General features: G+C 39.7%; 1 protein-coding gene across 50 annotated transcripts in view; it reads left to right on the top strand.

Moving 5' to 3' along the window:
• The window catches only part of si:ch211-266g18.10 (titin), a 149,038-nt gene that overhangs the window by 72,353 nt on the left and 57,228 nt on the right, over positions 1–19,457 (top strand). For 46 of the 50 annotated variants that reach the window (XM_031830528.1, XM_031830481.1, XM_031830508.1 and 43 more), the window contains 10 exons: positions 4,989–5,069; positions 5,182–5,229; positions 9,549–9,596; positions 9,685–9,732; positions 10,139–10,183; positions 12,434–12,478; positions 18,543–18,590; positions 18,831–18,875; positions 19,010–19,039; positions 19,158–19,205. In XM_031830528.1, coding sequence (XP_031686388.1) covers positions 4,989–5,069; positions 5,182–5,229; positions 9,549–9,596; positions 9,685–9,732; positions 10,139–10,183; positions 12,434–12,478; positions 18,543–18,590; positions 18,831–18,875; positions 19,010–19,039; positions 19,158–19,205 — 486 coding nt within the window. The remainder of the gene's footprint in view (positions 1–4,988; positions 5,070–5,181; positions 5,230–9,548; positions 9,597–9,684; positions 9,733–10,138; positions 10,184–12,433; positions 12,479–18,542; positions 18,591–18,830; positions 18,876–19,009; positions 19,040–19,157; positions 19,206–19,457) is intronic. The other 4 variants (XM_031830529.1, XM_031830488.1, XM_031830510.1 and 1 more) reach the window with 3 other exon arrangements.

The raw sequence follows: 19,457 nt of genomic DNA, 5'->3' as shown, positions 1-19,457 counted from the left end.
AGGGCTTGTTCGGGAACATTTGAAAATGGAAGAACTGATTTTAGCATTAAAAGACTCCAAAAAACGGCCAATAATTTCAGGTCCAGTACCACTGTTGGGCCGCGGGTGTGAAAGATTCAGCAGACTGCTGGCATTCTACAGCTGGCTAAAAGACTACTGTAGCTCTGCTGGAGTCACTTTTATTGATCACTTTGACACCTTCTGGAAACAGAAGATACTCTACGGGAATGATTGAGTCCATCCAAATCATCTTGGCTCCTGGATTTAAGATGATTGATTCAAGACCAGCTCAGTTAATCCCTACCATTGTGACAATGAGTCGTCATAATGCTGCATCAAATGAACATGATCTCAGGGGCATTGGCAAACACAATGGAAGTAATTTAATTTATGTTCCCCTAATTGCAACGAATACATCTGTTTATCCTACAGCTATTGCAAGCAGTAATCATGAGCCTATAAACCAGAGTTACACTCTTAGCACTGAGCCGGTGTGCAATAGTACGAAGACCACTTTATACAGCTCACTCTGCACTATCAGCTCCAATGTAAATAACATGAGTAAATCTACCTCTGATAAGCTTCCCAGTAAAACATAAAAAACAATCAAGCAACCCAGAAAAGTGCTAAAAAAATTGCCCATATTAACATATGTAGCCTAAGAAACAAGGTCCATGAAGTCAATAACTTGCTTCTAACAGATTACATTAATTTTCTGATCTGTGAAAATCCCTTAGATAAAAACTTTGATGATACAGTGATAACATCTACATAAAAGACAGAAATGTCAAAGGATGTTTCGGTCTATATTCAGAACCACATTCATGTAAAGCTTAGAGACAATCTAATGTTAAATACTGTTGAAGTAATATGGCTACAGATTAATCTGCCTCACCTAAAGCCCATTCTTGTGGGAAGTTGCTATAGACCACCAAGTGCTAACAGTCAGTATCTGGAAAATATGTGTGAAATGCTTGATAATGTATGTGATATCAACAGAGAAGTATATTTTCTGGGTGATTTAAATATTGACTGGCTATCAGGAATTAAAACTGTAACCAGTGCCTGCAACCTGGATCAGGTTGTCAGTCAACCTACCAGGGTAGTTACAAACAGCACAGGAATTAAATCATCAACATATACTGATCACATTTTTACTAATGCTGCAGATATTTGCTTTAAAGCAATATCCAAATCCATAGGATGTAGTGATCACAATATAATAGCCATATCTCAGAAAACCAAAGTTCCAAAGGCTGGGCCTAATATAGTGTATAAGAGGTCATACAATAACTTTTGTAGTGATTGATATGTTGATGATGTAAAGAATATTTGCTGGTCTGTGGTGTGTAATAAGGAGCAACCAGACACTGCACTTGACACATTTATGAAACTACTTATTCCAGTTATTAATAAGCACACACCCAATAAGAAAATTACTGTAAAAACTGTTAAATCCCATTGGATTGATGAGGAATTGAAAAATTGTATGGTTGAGAGGGATGAGGCAAACATAATGGCAATTAAGTCTGGCAGCCCAACTGATTGGCAAACGTAATGCAAATTAAAAATCATGTGGCTTTATAAAACAATATAGAAAGAAAAAATAAACCACTATGAAACAAAGATAAATTATACAAAGAATGATGGTAAAAAGATTTGGGGCAACTCAAATTAAATTTTTGTAAAAAAAGCCAACTCGGCTCCTTCATTTATCCTTCATCACAAAGCCCACTGATATTGCAAATAATTTTAATGACTTTTTCATTGGCAAGATAAGCAAATTTAGGGATGACACACCAGCAACAAACGCTGACATCCAAATATATCTGACCAAATTATGAAAGACAAGATTTGTACTTTTGAATTCCGTAAAGTCAGTGTGGAAGAGGTGAAAAAATAATTGTCTATCGACAATGAGAAGCCATCAGGGTCTGACAATCTAGATGGAAAATTACTGAGGATAATAGCAAACGATATTACCACTCCTATTTGCCACATCTTCAATTTAAGCCAACTAGAGAGTGTGTGCCCTGAGGCCTGGAAGGAAGCTAAAGTCATTCTGCTTCCCAAGAATAGTAAAGCCCCCTTTACTGTCTCAAATAGCCGAACAATCAGCCTGTTACCAACCCTTAGTAAACTTGTTTGACCAGATACAATGGTATTTAAAAGTAAACAAATTGACAATAGATTTTCAGCATGCTTATAGGGAAGGACACTCAACAAGCACAGATCTTACACAAATGACTGATGATTGGCTGAGAGAAATTGATGATAAAATAATTGTGGGGGCTGTCTTGCTAGACTTCAGTGCAGCTTTTGACATTATTGATCATAGTTTGCTGCTGGTAAAACGCATGTGTTAAGGCTTTACACACCCTGGTATAATGTGGATGAAGAGTTACTTGTCTAACAGAACACAGAGGGTGTTCTTTAACGTGCGCCTATCAAATATAATCCAGTTAGAATCAGGAATTCTCCAGGGTATCTGTTTAGGCCCTTGCTTTTTTCAATTTTTACTAACAACATATCACTGACTTCGAGTAAAGCCAGAGTTTCTATGTATACGGATGACTCAATGCTATACATATAAGCTACTACAGTGACTGAAATGACTGCAACACTCAACAAAGAGCTGCAGTTAGTTTCAGAGTGGGTGGCTAGGAATAAGTTAGCCCTAAATATTTCTAAAACTAACAGCATTGTATTTGGAACAAAACAAAACACTCACTAAACCCTAAACCTCAACTAAATCTTGTAATAAATCATGTGGAAATTGAGCAAGTTGAGATGACTAAACTGCTTAGAGTAACACTAGATTGTAAACTGTCATGGTCAAAACATATTGATGCAGTAGTAGCTAAAATCGGGAGAAGTCTGTCCATAATAAAGCGCTGCTCTGCCTTCTTAACTGCACTATCAACAAGGCTGGTCCTACAGGCCCTAGTTTTGTCACACCTTCACTACTTTTCAGTCATGTGGCCGGGTGCCACAAAAAAGGACTTAGGAAATTGCAATTTGCTCCGAACAGGGCAGAACGGCTGGCCCTTGGATGTACACAGAGAGCTAATATTAAATATGCATGCCAATCTCTCCTGGCTGAAAGTGGAGGAGTGATTGACTTTTATTTATGAGAGATTTCACCAAGCTGTCTGTCTAACTGGCACACAGCTCAGACACCCATGTATACCCCACAAGACATGCCACAAGAGGTCAGGACAATACATTGCAATGTCCGTACTGTGAGACGCCTAAGACAGCGCAACAGGGAGACAGGACGGACAGCTGATCATCCTCGCAGTGGCAGACCACGTGTAACAATACCTGCACAGGGTCGGTACATCCGAACATGACACCTGCAGGACAGGTACAGGATGGCAACAACAACTGCCCAAGATACACCAGGAACGCACAATCCCTCCATCAGTGCTCAGACTGTCCGCTATAGGCTGCAAGAGGCTGGGCTGAGGGCTTGTAGGCCTGTTGTCCTCACCAGACATCACCGGCAACAACGTCGCCTATGGGCACAAACCCACTGTCGCCAGACTAGACAGGACTGGTAAAAAGTGCTCTTCACTGACGAGTCGCGGTTTTGTCTCACCAGGGGTGATGGTCGAATTTGTGTTTATCGTCTAAGGAATGAGCATTACTCTGGAGCGGGATCGATTTGGAGGTGGAGGGTCCGTCATGGTCTGGGGCGGTGTGTCACAGCATCATCGGATTGAGCTTGTTGTCATTACAGTTAATCTCAATGCTGTGCGTTACTGGGAAGACATCCTCCTCCCTCATGTGGTACCCTTCCTGCAGGCTCATCCTGACATGACACTTCAGCTTGACAATGCCACCAGCCATACTGTATGTTCTGTGTGTGATTTCCTGCAAGACAGCAATGTCCGTGTTCTGCCATGGCCAGCGAAGAGCCTGGATCTCAATCCCATTGAGCACGTGTGGGACCTGTTGGATCGGAGGGTGAGGGCTAGGGCCATTCCCCCCAGAAATGTCTGGGAACTTGCAGGTGCCTTGGTGGAAGTGTGGGGTAACATCTCACAGCAAGAACTGGCAAATCTGGTGCAGTCGGTGAGGAGAAGCACTGCAGTACTTAAATAATGCAGCTGGTGGCCACACCAGATACTGACTGTTACTTTTGATTTTGACCTCCCCCCTTTATTCAGGGACACATTATTCAATTTCTGTTAGTCACATGTCTGTGGAACTTGTTCAGTTTATGTCTCAGTTGTTGAATCTTGTTATGTTCATACAAATATTTACACGTTAAGTTTGCTGAAAATACATATAGTTGACAGTGAGAGGATTTTTTTTTTTGCTGAGTAAGTACAAATACAAATACAAGGCACAGGGCTCAAAAAATCAGCTCAAAGTTTAACAGATTATTTTCTTCAAAAATCATATCATTCATCATTGCAACTTTAACTGTATGTTTTTCTAGATAAGAGTGTCTGCTAAATGACAAACATTTATTTTTATACCTTTTATTTAGATTTAGACTTATTAGGGTTAAGCCACAATCCTTAATGACTTTTTCAGTCAAATGACAGCCCTGTCATTTGCTAAAAAGCAGAGGAATTTGGCTGGAGAAACGTATTAAAATATTTTGAAGCCAAATATTGTTAGTTAAAAAAATATTGATTACAGCCAATTGAAAATTTTCTGCATGAATTAATTGGTATGTATAATGAACTGAAATTTCCATTGAACAGCAATGAATATTGTAGATTGCTCAAACTTTCAAAGCTTATGTGACACCGTAAGCAGCTGGTTAAAGCAAGCATAGAGCATAGAAATTACTACTAACGAATGGTGCATCTTGCTGTATTCGTATGTTATTTTTTAGGACTGATACTATGTGGAATATACTGTACTTGCCCTGTAACACCAACACATGGTATATCGTATTTTGTCAGCTATAAATATGTTAAATAGCCTTTAAATTAATGTTACTGTTATGTCGTTTTTGTCACATTTTGCAGGCAAAAAGAAACCTGTCAAAGAGGTTAAGGAAGAAAAGACAGCTAAGCTACCAGACATAAAAGTAAAGGTAAAAAAAACAGGTAAAATATTATTTTGACTTGGAAACTTTGAACATAGAAATCTGCATTGGATGAAGTCTGATGCATGAATATTGTGTAACGCTACTCTCCTGTTCTTGTGTATTTCTAATAGAACTTGAGGTTCGAAAGGAGGAGGCTAAGCTGGTGAATGTTAAGAAAGGTAACCAATTTGTTCACCTTTAACTTATATACACTGCTCCATCCTGGAGCCTGGAGTCTTTCCATGACATAGACTAACCAGGTGAATTCTATGATCCCATATTGATGTTAATCACATTTCAATCAGTCTAGATGAAGGGGAGGAGTCCGGTTAAGGATCTTTAAGCCTTGAGATAAGACATGTATTGTGTATGTGTGCAATTCAGAGTATCACGTTTGAAGGTAAGACCCAGGTGCAGACAGTGTCGGAGTAACAAATGTTTATGAAATCGAACACGGGCAGGCAAAGGTACAGGATGGCAAGCAGGCTCAGGGTCAGGTCAGACAGAGGTCGGTAAATCCAGAGTAGTAGCGCAAAGGTACAAGATGGCAGACAGGCTCAGGGTCACAGCAGGCAGAAAGGTCAAAACCGGGAAGTCTATAGTGCCTGTTTTCTAGTTATGTCACGATCGTCGTAAGAACATTCGTACCAAAGCGCAGCGTGAAATCGGTGCAACTTTTTATTATTATAAGTGAACCGCACAAAAATCAATAAAGAATAAACGATACGTGAAGCTACAGTGGGCTCCAAAATTACTGCCCCCCCCTGACTGGCAATGCACAAACAATGCTTAAAACAAAGATAAACAATATAATTATAGAGAAACTCAAAATACCAACAGGTGAGAAATACTGTACTTTATTAATGTTTCAATGGAACCAACCAAAATAATAAAAATCAATGTCCTCCAAATCAAGGTATTCACTATTAATGGCACCCTTAAAGATTATTGTAAATAACATCTACCAAAATTAAACCACAAATTAAATTCCACTTATTTAAGTTTATCTAAGTCTTAAGGAACTATATTGAGCCATTACATCACTTCCTGTTTCACTAGGGTATATAAATGAGGTAACACACATGCAATATCCCGCTGTCATCCAACACCATGAAGAAAACAAAAGAACTAGCAGTTCAAAAGAGACAGATGGTCATAGACCTTCATAAATCTGGTAATGGCTACAAGAAGATCCACAAATGATTGAATTTACCACTGAGCACTGTCAGGGCAATTATTAGAAAATTCTAAAGATATGGAACAGTTGAAAACCTCACGGGTAGAGGATGCAAATGCATTTTGCCCCCCAGATTAGGGAAGAGGATGGTGAGAGAAGCAATAAAATCCCCAAGAATCACTGTGAAGGAATTGCAGGCCTTGGTGGCGTCTTGGGGTCACCAGGTTTCAAAAAGCACCATCAGACGCCACCTCCACATCCACAGGCTCTTTGGATCAGTTGCCAGAAGAAAGTCCTTTCTGACCCCAAGACACAGACGCAAGCGCTTGGATTTTGCTAAACGTCATTTAAATTATGACTGGAAGAAGGTGCTCTGGTCAGATGAGACCAAAATTGAATGTTTTGGTCAGATACAGCATCGGCATGTTTGGCGTTGAAACAGAGATGCATACAAGGAGAGGCACCTCGTACCCACGGTGAAATATGGAGGGGGATCAGTGATGTTTTGGGACTGTTTTAATTCCAGAGGTCCAGGGGCACTGGTTAAGATTGATGCCATAATGAATTCTACCAAGTATCAGCCAATTTTGGCGGACAATCTGGTTACCTTTGCCAGAAGGCTGGGACTTGGCCGTAGGTGGACTTTCCAACAAGACAATGACCCAAAACATACCTCAAGATCCACACAGAAATGGTTCAGCGACAACAAAATCAATGTTTTGCCATGCCCATCTCAGTTGCCGGACCTCAATCCAATCGAAAACCTGTGGGCTGAGAGAAGAGGGCAGTTCATAAGCGCAAACCCAAGAATGTGAAGGATCTTGAAAGGATCTGCATAGAGGAATGGTCCAAAATCCCTCCAAATGTGTTCCTTAACCTTGTCAAACATTACAGGAAAAGACTCCATGCTGTTATCCTTGCCAGAGGTGGTTTTTTATTTTTTTATTTTACCTTTATTTTACTAGGCAAGTCAGTTAAGAACAAATTCTTATTTTCAATGACGGCCTAGGAACAGTGGGTTAACTGCCTGTTCAAGGGCAGAACGACAGATTTTGTACCTTGTCAGCTCGGGGATTTGAACTTGCAACCTTTCAGTTACTAGTCCAATGCTCTAACCACTAGGCTACGCTGCCGCCTTGGCACTAAATGTGCCAAAAATGACGAAACCTTGATTTTGGTTACATTTATTTTGTATTAAATTGAATGATTTTGGTTGGTTCCATTGAAACATTAATATAGTACACTATTTCTCACATGTTGGTATTTTGAGATATCTTTATAATTATATTGTTTACATTTTTTCAAGTATTGTTTGACGATTGCCAGTAATTTTGAAGTCCACTGTATGGAGTGCTCACAGGCAACTACACATAAACAAGATTCCACAAAACACAGTGGGGAATTGGCTGCCTAAATATGATCCCCAATCAGAGACAACGATAAACAGCTGTCTCTGATTGGGAACCATACCAGCCAACAGAAATAAAACAACCTAGATTACCCCGGCGTCGTCACTGTCATCCCTTCTCTGCTTGCATCTTGCTTCCAAGGAAGGCTTTCGAGTCAGCATGGGCCTTCATCCTGTGGAATGCCTTCGACAACTTGTGGAGTCCATGCCCCGACGGATTGAGGCTTTTTTAAGGGCAACTCAATATTAGGAAGGTGTTCCTAATGTTTGGCATACTCAGTGTACATGTCCTGCATATGTATGCTACTGTATTCTTGACTGAAGTTTAAAAAAGTCAGGAACACAAAAGATGGTCTTTTCCACAGGTACATTTTTTATGTCACTAAACAATATTTGGTGTGTCTGGCGCAGCACTAACGCTCCCAACTCTGGACCACACATTCCCCGATGAAAATGCATCTGCTTGGCTGACTGTCTGTCCTTCTTACCTATTCCTCCTCCTCCATTGTCTATTCCCTTCTCACATCCTACTATCCTATCAAATTGCACTGTTTGCTCTGTAACTTGTTAGTTGATATGCCTTGACAACGTGATATATAAAAATGTATTAAAAAAACCAATGTGATATATAGGCCTAAGACAGAATAAATTCAACCACACCTTTGTTTCAACACAAAACCAGAAGGCAACATCGGTCCAGTGAAGTCCACAAAACATGTTGTATGTAACAAACAGTTACATGACCTACAGCATGGTCAAATAAGTTAATGTAAAACCACATGTTCAAATCCCTCTCTCCATCTATGGCTAAAATAGGAAAGGGATGATTTAGCTAGCTAGCTAGCCACAGGAGTAAAAAATGACAATGTGATGTGATTGGTGTGAAGCCAAATCCATACTGGCTTCCCTTTTTTTGTGTGCCAGGACCATTCACAGCTGAGCTCTCAGTTTAGCGCAATGCTGATTGGCTATTATTTGACACTTTTTATATCAAGGGAGGCCAAATGCTCATTGGCTTCCCGTGCATTCAATGCTACGGGCGACAATAGTGTCATACTCTTTTGACCAGACCGCATCAGATAGATGGGCTACACATACTGAGACAGAGTGGGCGCTATTTCGTTCGCTCTGATACTTTTTCCGGTGAGATACATTCAGCCTCTTGCGAATTGAAGGACATTTTAGACTAAATCCTCCAAAAATGATTGATCTATTTTTTGGGGAAGCCTGGCATCCAGGTTGCTATAGAGAAGGTCAAACCAGCTCCTGTAAAGCAAGGTAAATTATTAGTTCTTTGAATCAAAACAATCAAAACAATTGTGATATTATCACATATGGTCCAGTTTCATTAAAGGTTAAAGATATATCCAGCAATATGTTACAATAAGTAGCAGGGAGACTTCTGACACAAGATGAGTATTTACATTTTAGAAAACAACATTCAGGAGCAATAAGGGTTAAGTGCCTTGCTTAAGAGCACATCGTCAGATTTTGCACCTAGACGGCTCAGGGATTCAAACCAGCAACCTTTTGATTACTGGCCCTATGCTCTTAACCGCTACCAAAAATCAAGATGTCAATCTCATAACTATTTGTTTGTCACACAGCAATCACATTGCACAAGAGTGGAGAGAAAGGTGACTCCCCTTACAGAGGGTCAAACTATCAACAAACTGTAAACTGCATCTCTGTTGATGGAACAACCTGATAGAGTCAGGTTAGGGATTATGGCAATAATAGGTTAGGGTGAGGTTTATTAACTACACTTTAACACTTTTAGCTACAGTAAGTAGGCCTATTTTTGTGAGTGTACTGAGTGTACTGTATTTATTTCTCAAACAATGTTTTATTTTACTCAGATTGAATTGCAGTCTGAATTGTTGCAGTAAATTGTCTTGTTCGTATTTGATTAGAGCCCAGGGAAGCTACGGAGCAAGCCAAACCAGAACCTACAAAAAAAGGTACAGATATGATTGTTTTTGTTGCATCAAATGTATAATAGCCCAGTTCCTGAGATTAATGTTGCGTCTCATCCAATGATTGTTTTAGAAGCTGAAGTTCCCAAAGAAAAAAACAAAGCAGCTACATCAAAGAAAGGTACAAAGTTTGTTAAACACAGAACCCTTTTTCGCAACTGAGTTAAGCCAAGCTACAGTATACTGGGCTGGCCTAGATACCCATCAACAGTAGTTGCTGGAACTGTGCTGGAAAGGACAATTTGAAAAGAAAATATCTGAACAAGCACACTACGTTTTGGCTTGACTCTATAGTCTGAATCAGGTAAGACTGTAATGTATGATACAATAGCGGCAGGTAGCCAAGGTCCTTGGTGTCTTGAACCAGCAACCTTTTGGTTACTGGCCCAACGCTCTGGGTGAAAAATCTGTTAATTTGCCCTTGTGCAATGCACTTAACCCTAATCGCTCCTGTAAATTGCTCTGGATAAGAGGGTCTGCTAAATGACAAAAATGCATCATTTTTATTTTTTTAAATTCTGATTTAGATACTGGAGCAAAAGAAGAGGCCAAACTAACTCTAGCAAAGAAAGGTGTCAAATTCATTTTGAAATGTTATTTTTCCATTTGTTCCAATAATAAGTAGGCCTATGTCTCTGTTTTATGCTATTTATTAAAAGTTATATCAATATCCTATTGTAAAGACTTGTATTTGAACTTAGAAGCTGAATTTTCTAAAGAAAATGCCATACCAACTCTTGAAAAAAAAAGTTACCTTTACTTTAACAGAGACATGGGTCTCTTTTCCAAATATTCCCAGTATAATTCAATACACACACACACACACACACACACACACACACACACACACACACACACACACACACACACACACACACACACACACACACACACACACACATATATATACATATGTATATATATGTATATATATGTATAATAAATAATATATATAATATATAATATATATATATATATATATATATTTTCTGCATTAACAAATTCTCATGTTTGTTATGTATATACAAGCCAAGGTTCTTGATTTTTAAGTAGCCTTGCTAAAACAACCAGAGGTATTTGTGTCTCTGTTAAAGTAAAGGTAACTTTTTTTTTCAAGAGTTGGTTTGGCATATATATATATTATATATAATACACATACACAGTGCATTCGGAAAGTATTCAGACCCCTTAACTTTTTCCACATTTTGTTACATTACAGCCTTATTCATCCATCTACACACAATACCCCATAACGGCAAAGCAAAAACAGGTTTTTAGACATTTTTTCTCATTTATATATATTTTTTGAAATATCACACTTACTTAAGTGTTCAGACCCTTTACTTAGTACTTTGTTAAAGCGATTACAGCCTCGAGTCTTTTTGGGCATGACGCTACAAGCTTGGCACACCTATATTTGGGGAGTTTCTCCCATTCTTCTTTGCAGATCCTCTTAAACTCTGTCAGGTTGGATGGGGAGCGTTGCTGCACCACTATTTTCACGTCTCTCCAGAGATGTTCAATTCTGGGCTCTGGCTGGGCCACTCAAGGATATTCAGAGACTTGTCCCGAAGCCACTCCTGCCTTGTCTTGGCTGTGTGCTCAGGGCCATTGTCCTGTTGGAAGTTGAACCTTCACCCCAGTCTGAGGTTCTAAGTGCTCTGGAGGAAGTTTTCATCATGGATCTTTCTGTACTTTGCTCCGTTCATCTTTGCCTCAATCCTGACTAGTCTCCCAGTCCCTGACGCTGTAAACATCCCTACAGCATGATGCTGCCACCACCATGCTTCATCTTATGGATAGCGACATGATTCCTCCAGATGTGACACTTGGCATTCAGGCCAAAGAGTTCAATATTGGTTTCATCAGACCAGAAAATCTTGTTTCTCATGGTCTGAGAGTATTTAGCTGCCTTTTGGCAAACTCCAAGCGGGCTCTCATGTGCCTTTTTACTGAGGAGTGGCTTACGTCTGGCCACTCTACCATAAAGGCCTGCTTGGTGGTGTGCTGCAGAGGTTCTCCCATCTCCACAGAAGAACTCCAGAGCTCTGTCAGAGTGACCGGTGGGTTCTTGGTCACCTCCCTGACCAAGGCCCTTCTCCCCCGATTGCTCAGTTTGGCTGGGAGGCCAGCTCTAGGAGCTCTAGGAGTCTTGGTGGTTACAAACTTCTTCCATTTAAGAATAATGGAAGCCTCTGTGTTCTTGGGAACCTTCAATGCTGCAGAACTGTTTTGGTACCCTTCCCCAGATTTGTGCCTCGACCCAATCCTTTCTCGAACCTCTACGGACAATTCCTTCAACCTCATGGCTTGGTTTTTGCTCTGACATGAACTGTCAACTGTGGGTCCTTATATAGACAGGGGTGTACTTTTCCAAATCATGTCCAATCAACGGAATTTACCACATGTGGACTCCAATCAAGGTGTACAGTAGAAACAGCTCAAGGATTATTAATGGATGCAGCTCAGCTCAATTTCGAGTCTCATAGCAAAGGGTCTGCATAGGTCTGCATACTGTTAATAATTTCTGTTTTTTATTTAAAATACAAATCCTGTTTTCACTTTGTCATTATGGGGTATTATGTGTAGATTGCAGAGGATTTTAAAATATGTAATCCATTTTAGAATAAGGCTGTAACATAACAGAATGTGGAAAAAGTCAAATGGTCTGAATACTTTCCGAAGGCACTGTATATGCACACGTTAACATACTAATAAAGGAAACAATGTATTTAAAAATTACAGACAGTACATAATCATAGTGACAAATGTTGGTCTTGCTATATTCATAGAGAAACACATTTATGTTGTATTTTATTCAGATGCTGCAGCTAAAGAAAAGGTGAAAACATCCCCTGCAAAGAAAGGTAAGAATGTTTTCAAATCTGCGGTTAGAACGCAATTTGTAATTTTTTGAAGCATTTGTAATTTGATAGAGCTTGATAGAGACGGAACTTGCCAAACAAGTAGTTCCTGCAAAACAATATTTAAATGTTTTTGGAAGTGGCTCTTCCTAATCTTTATTATCTTTATTTCTGAGGCTATGTTTGCTTGAATGAGCAAATTCTCGCAGTATATATCTGGAATTTGGATCACAAATTTTCTCATATCAGTTAAATGTCAAAAAATATATTTGCATGTCACTAAGAATATCACTAAGCAAAAAACTAACACGTCAATAGCCACTAAAATGTTGAAACATGATTTTGTCATGACTTCAGTACCATTTGCTTGATTTTGCGAGCCCACAACTAGTGTATCGACATTAGCTAGCTAATGTTAACATGCTTGCAATGCTAGTCATCATATGCTACTATAGAATAATTAGCTTGCATTAGCTAGCTAGCATTAGCTACCTCACTAGCCAGCATACCAAGCTCTAGTCCAATGGAAACCGATGCTATCCTGCTGGTTACGTGGCTAGGTAGATGACCAGTGGTGAAAGTGAGGTACTTATGAGATTCAAGGTTTTAACAAGTGCCATTGTGCAGAAAATCGTAGAGAAAATACTGATTGATGAGCAAGTTAGATGGTAAGATAGCTGTGACAGTTATCAGTTTGCATGCACAAATGCTTGACAACACATTCTATTGAAGTCAAGAAGGCATGCAGAACAGACTGCCTCTCTGAGACTGGAGAGCCCCATCTAACTAGCGAGTAGAGGGGTACAAAATCAGTTGCATAGCTCAAACAATGACATTTTGTTCCAGTCAATGACAATACATGTTGCAAAGTAAATACAGTACCTGCGTCAAATACACAATATATACAGAAGTATTTGGACACCCCTTCAAAATAGTGGATTCGGCTATTTCAGCCACACCACACAGCCATGCAATTACCATAGACAAACATGGCAGTAGAATGGTCTTACTGAAGAGCTCAGTGACTTTCAACGTTGCACCGTTATAGGATTCCACCATACAAACAAGTTCGTTAGTCAAATTTCTGCCCTGCTAGAGCTGCCCTGGTCAACTGTAAGTGCTGTTGTGAAGTGGAAACGTCTAGGAGCAACAATGGTTCACCGCAAAGTGGTAGGCCGCACAAGCTCACAGAACGGGACCACCGAGTGCTGAAGAACGTATTGCTTAAAAATCATGTGTCTTCGGTTGCAACACTCACTATCGAGTTCCAAACTACCTCTGGAACAGTGGTGGAAAAAGTACCCAATAGTCATACTTGAGTAAAAGTAAAGATACCTTAATAGGAAATGGCAGAAGTAAAAGCGAAAGTCACCCAGTAAAATACTACTTGAGTAAAAGTCTAAAAGTATTTGGTGTTAAATATACTTAAGTATCAAAAGGAAATGTAATTGCTAAAATATACTTAAGTATCAGAAGTAAAATAATTTCAAAATTTCTTATATTAAGCAAACCAGCACGATTTTCTTGTTTTATAAATTATTGACGGATAGCCAGGGGCACACTCCAACACTCAGATATAATTTAGAAGCGAAGCATTTGTGTTTAGTCAGTCCGCCAGATCAGAGGCAGTAGGTATGACCTGGGATGTTCTCTTGATATGTGAATTGGACCATTTTCCTGTCCTACCAAGCACTTAAAATGTAACGAGTACTTTTTAGTTTCATGGAAAATGTACGGAGTAAAAAGTTTGTTTTCTTTAGCAATGTAGTGAAGTAAAAATGTAAGTTGTCAAAATATAAATAGCAAAGTAAAGCATAGATACCCCAAAAAACTACTTAAGTAGTTTACACCACTGCTCTGGAAGCAACGTCAGCACAATAACTGTTCGCCGGGAGCTTCATGAACTGGCCGAGCAGCCGCACACAAGCCTAAGATTACCATGCGCAATGCCAAGTGTCGGTTGGAGTGGTGTGAAGCTCGCCATCATTAGACTCTGGAGCTTGTGGAAATGCGTTCTCTGGAGTGATGAATCACGCTTCACCATCTAACAGTCTGATGGATGAACTGTAAAGTTTGGTGGAGGAGGTATAATGGTCTAGGCTGTTCATGGTTTGGGCTAGGGCCCTCAATTCCAGTGAAGAGAGATAGCATACAGAAACTCTACAGCATACAATGACATCTGTGCTTCCAACTTTGTGGCAACAGTTTGGGGAAAGCCCTTTCCTGTTTCAGCATGACAATGCCCCCATGCACAAAGTGAGGTCCATACAAAAATGGTTTGTCGAGATTGGTGTGGAAGAACTTGACTGGCCTGCACAGAGCCCTGACCTCAACCCCATCGAACACCTTTGGGATAAATTGGAACGCCGACTGCGAGCCAGGCCTAATTGCCCAACATCAGTGCCCAACCTCACTAATGCTCTTGTGGCTGAATGGAAGCACATCCCGGTAGCAATATTCCAACATCTAGTGAAAAGTCTTCCCAGATGAGTAGAGGATGTTATAGCAAAGGGGACCAACTCCATATTAATGCCCATGATTTTGGAATGAGATGTTCGATGAGCAGGTGTCCACCTACTTTTGGGTCAAGTCGTGTATATCTCATTGCATTGCATGCTATTGCATAAGATCTCTAGTTGTTTTTTTCACAGGAAAGGGGACTCAGCCAACGTCAAGCTTGTCAAGGGGATACACATTTATGATAAATAGTGACCGAGGATGAAATACATAGACGTATCCATACGTTTTCTTCAAAATGTCCCAGATTAGTGACATTTTACACCAGTGTAGCAAGCTAGTGAACTCTATCACGTACTATTGAAATCAATTTGATCTGTGGGTATATGCTGACACCTAGTGGTCGTATGGTTGGTTTCTCCCTAACCAAAATTTGTATCTCCCCCTCGCTGTTCACTGTTTGTTTTGATCTAGTAGGTGCTTTTAACTTCTTATGGCTGGGGGGCAGTATTGAGTAGCTTGGATGAATAAGGTGCCCAGAGTAAACTGCCTGCTACTCAGGCCCAGAAGCTAAGATATGCATATTATTAGTAGATGTGGATAGAAAACAATCTGAAGTTTCTAAAACTGTTTGAATGATGTCTGTGAGTATAACAGAACTCATATGGCAGGCAAAAACCTGAGAAAAAATCCAACCAGGAAGTGGGAATCTGAGGTTTGTAGGTTTTCAAGTCTTTGCCTATCCAATCTACAGTGCAATATTTGGTCCGATTGCACTTCCTAAGGCTTCCACTAGATGTCAACAGTCTTTAGAACCTTGTTTCAGGCTTCGACTGTGAAGGGGGAGCGAATAAGAGCTGTTTGAGTCAGGTGTCTGGCAGAATGCCATGAGCTCAATCTCGCGCGTGGCCGTGAGCACGAGATCTGTTCCTTTTCCATTCTAAAGACAAAGGAATTGTCCGGGTTGGAATATTATTGAAGATTAATGATAAAAACATCCTAAAGATTGATTCTATACATTGTTTGACATGTTTCTACGAACTGTAATGGAACTGTTGTCTGAACTAAGTGCCTGCGCCTTGTGAATTTGGATTTGTGAACTAAATGCGCAAACAAAAAGTAGGTATATGGACATAAATGATGGACTTCATCGAACGAAACAAACATTTATTGTGGAACTGGGATTCCTGGGAGTGCATTCCGATGAAGATCATCAAAGGTAAGTTAATATTTATAATACTATTTCTGACTTCTGTTGACTCCACAACATGGCAGGTTTCTGTATGGCTTGTTTTGGTCTCTGAGCGCTGTACTCTGATTATTGCATGGTGTGCTTTTTCCGTGAAGCTTTTTTGAAATCTGACACAGCGGTTGCATTAAGGAGAAGTATATCTTTAATTCCATGTGTAACACTTGTATTTTCATCAACATTTATGATGAGTATTTCTGTAAATTGTGATGTGGCTCTCTGCAAAATCACCAGATGTTTTGGAAGCAAAACTATTTTTTGCAATCAAAAAATGTTGTTCTGGTTTTGACAGAAAATCACTATTTTTACTTAGAAGCTAAAGTTACTAATGAGGAAACCCAACCAGCTCTTACAGTGAAAGAAAGAAATGGCCCAATTCTTAAGATACATTTTGTCTTGTCGAATGATTGTTTAAAAAGCTGAAGTTCACCAAGAAAAAGCCAAAGCAGCTTCATCAAAGAAAGGTATGAATAACTTTTTTTCTTTAGACTTAAAAAAACAACATGATTCGTATCGTAAATAGATGTCTGCCGCAGAGTGTACTTTATCTCTCTCAACCAATTACTCAGTATGGGTTTCATTGAATTGTAGTCTGAACCTTTGCTGCGTATCAAATCAAATCAAATTTGATTTGTTACAAGCTGTAGACCTTACACTTACAAGCCCTTTAACCAAGAATGCAGTTTTAAGAAAAAAAGTGTTAAGAAAGTATTTACCAAAATAAACTGAAATAAATCAAATAAAAAATACAAATAACAAAGAAGAAAAATAGAAAAACAACAGATAATTAAGGAGCAGAAATAAAATATCAGTAGCGAGGCTATATACAGGTACAGAGTCTATGTGTGCGGGCATAGGTTAGTCGAGATAATTGAGGTAATATGTACATGTAGGTAGAGGTAAAGTGACTATGCATCGGTAAAAATAGTAGCAACAGCATAAAAATGGGGGTGGGGGGGAAACAAATAGTATATTTGATTAGCTGTGAAGGAGTCTTATGGCTTGGAGGTAAGAGCTGTTAAGAAGCCGTTCCACTTCAGTACTGCTTGCTGTGCGGTAGCAGAGAGAAAAGTCTATAACTTGGGTGGAGTATTTGGCAGTTTTATGTGAAGACACTTGCCAGTTGGTCAGCGCATCCTCGGCGTACACATCCTGGTAATCCGTCTGGTCTTGCGGCCTTGTTAATGTTAACCGGTTTAAAGGTCTTACTCACATCGGCTACGTAGAGCATGATCACACAGTTGTCCGGAACAGCTGATGCTCTCCTGCATGCTTCTGTGTTGCTTACCTCGAAGCGAGCATAGAAGTAATTTAGCTCATCTGGTAGGCTCGTGAAACTGGGCAGCTCTGGGCTGTGCATCCCTTTCTAGTCCGTAACAGTTTTCAAGCCCTGCCACATCCGACGAGCGTCGGAGCCGGTGTTGTACGATTCAATCTTAGTCCTGTATTGATGCGTTTGCCTGTTTGATGGTTCAAAGCAGGTTTTCTTATAAGTGTTAGAGTCCCGCTCCTTGAAAGTGGCAGCTGTACCCTTTTGCCTGTAATCCATGGCTTCTGTTTGGGGTATGTACGTTCGGTCACTGTGTTGATGACGTCATCGATGCACCTATTGATGAAGCCAATGACTGATGTGGTGCACTCCTCAACGTCATCGGAAGAATCCCTGAACATATTCCAGTCTTTGCTAGCAAAACTGTTCTGTAAGCTTAGCATCTGTGTCATCTGACCACATCCTTATTGAGTGAGTCAATGGTACTTCCTGCTTTAGTTTTTGCTTGTAAGCAGGAATCAGGAAGACAGAGTTATGGTCAGATTTGCCAAATGGAGGGCAAGAGAGAGCTTTCTACACGTCTCTGTGTGTGAAGTAAAGGTGGTCTAGAGTTTTTTTTCACTCTGGTTGCACATGTATCATTCTGGTAGAAATGAAGTAAAACGGATTTAAGTTTCCCTGTGCATTTAAGTCCCCGGGCCAGTAGGAGCGCCGCCTGTGGATGGGCATTTTCATGTTTGCATACTGCCTTATACACCTTGTTGAGTGCTGTCTTAGTGACAGCATTGGTTTGTGGTGGTAAATAGACAAAAAACAAAAAAAACAAGAAAGAACAGTTGGTTAGGAGCCCGTAAAATGGCAGCCATCTCCTCCGTCACCATCGTTCATATATGATGTTACTGTTCCTGTTTAATTCGAGCCCAAGGAAACTAAGGGACAAGCCAAACCAGAACCTGCAAAAAAAGGTACAGATAGGATGTTTTTTTATTGTATCAAATGTATAATGATTAATTATAGTAATTTAATTATAGTAATTATAGAATTAGTAATTCTTGAGATTGATGTTGTATCTTGTCCAATGATTGTTTTAGAATCTGAAGATCCCAAAGAAAAAACCAATGCAGCTACATCAAAGAAAGGTGCGAAGTAGTCTTTGTGAACACTGAACCCTTTTTAAAACTACTGATCCAAGCCAACCTACAGTATACTGGGATGGCCTAGTCAACCATCGTTTCTGGAACAGTGCTGGAAAGAACATTGTGAAAATAAAATATCAGAACGAGCACAGTACAGTTTGTCTTGGCCCTATAGTCTGAATCAGGTAAGACTGTTTTGTATGATAGAAGGAATACTTCATGAAATATGTTTTTCTGATTTAGATGCTGAAACAAAAGAAAAGGGCAAACTAGCTCCAGAAAAGAAAGGTAACAAATTATTTTTTAATAGTTAATTTTCCATTTATTCAAATAATAAGTAGGCAGGCCTATGTGTCGGGTTTAATGTAATTTATAAAACATTCTATCAATATCTTATTGTAATGACTGTACTTTTTCCAAAGGAAAAGCCAAACCAACTCCTGCAAATGAAGGTAACAGAATTAATTGACTTCACAACTAAAATGATATTAAAGACGGTACATAATCACAGAGAAAATGGTTGTCTAGCTTTATTCATAAAGAAACACATTTATGATGTATTTGATTCAGATGTTGCAGTTATTAAAGAAAAGGTGAAATCAGCACCTGCAAAGAAAGGTAAGAATGTTTTTAAATCTGTGGTTAATATGTCATTTGATAGGATAAGAGCACAAGCAAGACCCAGATGCAGAGACGGGAGGCAGATTGTTCGAGTCGCTGATATTTATTATAATCCAAGTGGCAGGCAAGAAAATAGTTGTGGACAGGCAAAAGATCATAACAAGGTCAGAGTCCAGGACTTAGAGTGGCAGGCAGGCTCGAGGTCAGGGCAGCAGTATGGTCAGGCAGGCGGGTTCAGAGTCAAGGCAG

Source organism: Oncorhynchus kisutch, linkage group LG8 (assembly GCF_002021735.2).
Source record: "Oncorhynchus kisutch isolate 150728-3 linkage group LG8, Okis_V2, whole genome shotgun sequence".
In the NCBI taxonomy this organism is placed as follows: domain Eukaryota; kingdom Metazoa; phylum Chordata; class Actinopteri; order Salmoniformes; family Salmonidae; genus Oncorhynchus; species Oncorhynchus kisutch.
The sequence above is the reverse complement of the archived record's forward strand: the minus strand, read 5'-3'. Positions and strand labels throughout refer to the sequence as shown.